The following is a 4,730-nucleotide window of genomic DNA, read 5'->3' on the forward strand; positions in this document are numbered from 1 at the left end:
GGCCCCGCACTTTGGGAAGCTCTGCCTTAGTCATTCCACTGTGTTTTCCTGTCATGTAGGGGTTGTCCTCTCCAAAGCTCAACATTATTAAAGTGTGGTATCATCTTGACAGAGAATGGAACAAAAGACGGCTGCCATCCAAGAAAAGCTTATGTTTGCATATGTTTCAATAAATCACTGTGCCTGTTTTGCATTTTCAACATAAAGGCATAAAAGCATTAAGGAATAGGGCGGGGGCTGTGCCCACTTATTCTACTGAACATATTGCGTATCCATTATAGGACATTGTTTCCTGTACAGTTACTCCGACATAGTAAACTACCAGTACGAGTTTAAGCACCAGTGAACTACTGATGAAAAGCCCTTTGAAGAGAGGGCTTCCTGATGTAAATTACGCATTATCTAGTCCCAAGATCAGGTCTGTTGTTGAATCTAACAAAACTATGTATGTGATCTATTTCTAAGGGGTCTGTGGAGCCCATGCAGATTGATGCAGATCCCCAGGAGGACCAGCAGAATGCTCCAGACACCAACTATATTGTGGAGAACCCCACACTGGTATTGTCTCACAAACTGTTACATATATCCCAATATCTCTTATTTTATTTGTAATGTTTAATGTGACGCAGATTCCTGCTGCTAATTGATTCTTGTTTCTGTTAACTGTTCTGGGTGTGAATGAACGAAAGTTAGCTAAAAATCCTTGTACATGCGGAGCTATATCATCCACTGATGAAAGTGTTACCTGACTGTTTAATCGAAGTAGTTCTGACATGTTTTTGAACAGATGTTTCACTCCTTGTCTGTGCAGGATCTGGAGCAGTATGCGACCAGTTATAGTGGATTAATGCGTATTGAGAGACTGCAGTTCATTGCTGAGCACTGCCCTCAGCTCCGAGTGGAGGCCCTGAAGATGGCGCTCACCTTTGTTCAGAGGACCTTCAATGTTGACACTTACGAAGAGATTCACCGCAAACTCACAGAGGCCACACGGTATTCTTTCTAGTCCTCTCCCAGCAATTGGGTGCTTCCTTTTGGACAGAGCTGCTTTTTTTTTTTTTAACAAGACATTCCCAATTCCTTAAATCCTTAAATCCTGCGTTGTAGCAAAGAACAGCATGATTCAAACAGTACAAACAAAAACTTAGGTGTTGTATATCACATGTGCTTCATTATAGATAAGCAAAACCGCATTGCTGCATTTAAAATTAGGCTTGGAAAGTCTTAACTCCCAGCCTCCAAATTGTTCAATTTCTAGATTTGTAAATATTTCTGTGTGATTTTTTTTTTCTTTCTTTTTCTTTCTTTCTCCTGGGCTCCACCTATAGGGAAGTGCAGGGTGTGCCAGACACAGTTCCTGAAGGAGGGGTTGTTCCCCCTCCCCTGGACTCAGCTTGGGCTGAATCGACCAGAAAAAAGGCTCTGCTTAAACTAGAGAAACTAGATACGGATCTTAAGAACTACAAGGGCAACTCCATCAAAGAGAGCATCAGGTGTGGTTGCAAAAGCATTACTGTTAATCTAAAGTTTAAGCTTAAGACCAACTGAACATTGAATAAGATCAGTAATCCAGCTAAGAAGCAGAAGGAGAGGTGCTGTCTCAGTCTTTTTTGCTGGAACAATAATAAATATATACAAAACTAGTGAGGGTCAAAGTTTTTTGATGAGCAGATTGGTCATTTTCAGATAACATTGTTTTTGTGGATGTCTGCCGTCTCCTCACCTTCCATCCCTTCTCCCCAGGAGAGGCCATGATGACCTGGGGGACCATTATCTGGACTGTGGTGACCTCAGTAATGCTCTGAAGTGCTACTCTCGAGCCAGAGACTACTGCACCAGTGCTAAGCATGTCATTAACATGTGTCTGAATGTCATCAAGGTACAGCAGGAAGGAAGCACAGTGCTCTGCTGCTGCAGTCACTGTTTCCATTGACACAATTGTCCAGGGATTATTAGCCTTATAACAATTCTTATTACAATTGAGAGATGAAGTTTATATTGAACTTAGAAACCTGGTTCTGGCAAAACTCTGCACATCAGAAAAGTATATGAGTATTTGCCCAAGATGTTTCACTTTACTGAAATCTGTGTGCACGTCAGCACTTCCAGACTTTCTCCCAGCTATAGTACCCAGTACACAGACCTATATGTACTGGGAACTATATAACTTAGACTGAATTGTGCCAAGACACTTTCAGTGTCACTGTAGTTTTCTACAGATAGCACTTCAGCCAATTAACAGAATTCGAAAACCTGGAAAAGTTGTTACACACAACAGAATCTTTTGGGTTATTTTTGCTTGTTTGTTTGTTTTTTACAGACATTGAGTTGTCTGATTAAGCACGTGAGTAAACAAAGTCTTTGTGACTTAAATTGTGCGTTCACAGGTTAGTGTTTACCTCCAGAACTGGTCGCACGTGCTGAGCTACGTCAATAAGGCAGAGTCCACACCAGAAATTGCAGAGGTGAGCACAGTTTACATACTTCAGCATCTCTTTTATTTTATATATTGTGTCCAGCCTTTTATGAAGAGTAATAAAATATTTATAGTAAATTTCTTCTTTTTGCTCTCCTCCCCCCCTAAAAGCAAAGAGGAGAGCGAGATAGTCAAAATCAAGCTGTCCTCACCAAATTAAAGTGTGCTGCAGGTGAGTGTGTGTGTGTGTGTGTGTGTGAGAGAGTGATTTTTGAAGAGGTTGCTTTCTGTTAACCAAGATTGGTCTTGTATTTATAAAGTTTGGAAAAATGTGACCTGATTTCCAGTATATTGTTCATCTTGCTTGTTGGTACATCAGGATTGGCCGAGTTGGCCTCTCGAAAATACAAGCCAGCTGCCAAGTGCTTCCTGCAGGCTTCCTTTGACCACTGTGACTGTCCAGAGGTGAGCTCGTACATGAAAACTGAAGATGTAACATGCAACATTGCACTGGGTGTTGCACTAAAGCATTAGCATCTCAGATTTTAAAAAAAGGAACATCACCCACATGTCTTCTATCCTCTTTCATTTGTAACCATGTATTAGTAACTTACATGGTTACATGTACACCTCAACCAGTGTGTTTGGATCCTAAAAATGTAGGACATAATATGAGCATCTATGCATGAGTCTAATTGCTGGGAGAAATATCATTATGTGTATTCCCTGCAGCTACTGTCGCCCAGTAATGTAGCTGTGTATGGGGGCTTGTGTGCTTTGGCCACGTTTGACAGACAGGAGCTTCAGCGCAACGTCATCTCCAGCAGGTAGGCTGGTGTACAAATAATTCTTGGATAGAAATCAGTTCTAGTGATGGACAGCAATCCATGCTAATACTTTGTATCTGTTTTTTTTCTTCCTAGCTCCTTTAAGTTATTTTTAGAGTTGGAACCTCAAATTCGTGACATTATCTTCAAGTTCTACGAGTCTAAATATGCATCCTGTCTCAAGCTACTGGATGAAATGAAGGTTAGCGCATGAAAGGTTTTTAAACTAACAAAAAACTGGCCATTGTTTGGGTCCTGGGCCACATCTGGTCCTTTAGTTGTCCCTTACTGGCCCTTAAGAGGTCAGTGGGTTAGAATTCAAATGTATAAAGGTATACATCATGCAAGTTCTGGTAGCACAAATTACTGTGCTTAAGGATTGAATTTTGAGTCTCCATTGCAAAACTAAACATTCAGAGAAATACAAGAACTTCACTCACTAGAAATGGAAAGCTGAACCTTTGCTAGCAGGTAGTGTTGTTATGTCTGACACTGAAGCCCTGAGGCCCGTGTAGAGCCGAGGAAGCCTGTGTCATGACCCGTATCTTTCCTCAGAATATCACTTGACCAAAGATAAATGAGGCCCTGTTTGAGCTGATGAAAAGACACGGGAAGTACATTTTTGCATGAACTGGATCTGAGGTGATTCTGAGGATCATAATGAGCTTGGAAGGAGATTGTAAGCACATTATGGAGCCACCAAAAAGGCAAAAAATATCAGCAGTTTGGGAGCATTTTGATATGCTATCGCTCAATAATAACAGATCTTCTCACAGATGGTTAGAGGTGTATGTGTGTATATTATACAGCACTTCATATAGCTATTCTACAACTGACACATCATTACGTTTGCATATCCACTGGTATGTGTTCCACATCTATTATCACAGCAGGGCTGCTGTACATCGAATGACCAGCAGATGTCAGTACTTCCAAATAAGCAGTTGAATGGTGTGATCTGCCTGTAGGCAAATAACTGTCCAGAAAGGTTCAACAGACTGAAAGGGCTTCATCACACTATCACTACAAACACACAACACTAACTCATTCTCTGAATTTATCAAAGTGTGTTTGGAAGAATATGAGAATGGGCCCCTCTCCAAGATAGACTGAGGACAGTGCAGGAAATCTGGAGCTGTGGTTGAAAAACAAAGCAGACCCTAGTTCTGGACGAGAGCTATGATATTTATGCAACTCAGTTACTCAGTTTTGTTAATTAACTTTAAAATGAACTTGGAGCTGAAAATAATTTGAGTTTTGCACTGTATAAAACAACAGGATGTGTTGTGTATATCAGTGCTAAAAATTAACCATGTTGTTGATGAGGAACTGTAGCTCATGAGGTGAAGCAGGTCATCTAAACGTGCTACTAATCCTGTAATCACTGGTTGCTTCTGTCTGCATACCACAGGGGTGTCAAACTCAAATACACAGTGGGCCAAAATTCAAAATGGAACAAAGTCGCGGGCTAACGTTAATATTTATTG

At 40.9% G+C, this 4,730-nt stretch overlaps 1 protein-coding gene across 1 annotated transcript in view; it reads left to right on the forward strand.

Annotated features, from left to right (window-relative positions):
* Positions 1-4,730, forward strand: part of gps1 (G protein pathway suppressor 1) — an 11,470-nt gene that overhangs the window by 3,034 nt on the left and 3,706 nt on the right. The window contains exons 2-10 of the mRNA XM_013912138.1: positions 466-558; positions 812-993; positions 1,329-1,493; positions 1,744-1,879; positions 2,388-2,465; positions 2,588-2,648; positions 2,796-2,881; positions 3,149-3,243; positions 3,340-3,445. Coding sequence (XP_013767592.1) covers positions 466-558; positions 812-993; positions 1,329-1,493; positions 1,744-1,879; positions 2,388-2,465; positions 2,588-2,648; positions 2,796-2,881; positions 3,149-3,243; positions 3,340-3,445 — 1,002 coding nt within the window. The remainder of the gene's footprint in view (positions 1-465; positions 559-811; positions 994-1,328; positions 1,494-1,743; positions 1,880-2,387; positions 2,466-2,587; positions 2,649-2,795; positions 2,882-3,148; positions 3,244-3,339; positions 3,446-4,730) is intronic.

This window comes from Pundamilia nyererei, unplaced genomic scaffold, assembly GCF_000239375.1.
Source record: "Pundamilia nyererei isolate P.nyererei 1_Seehausen unplaced genomic scaffold, PunNye1.0 scaffold00081, whole genome shotgun sequence".
Classification (NCBI taxonomy): Eukaryota; Metazoa; Chordata; class Actinopteri; order Cichliformes; family Cichlidae; genus Pundamilia; species Pundamilia nyererei.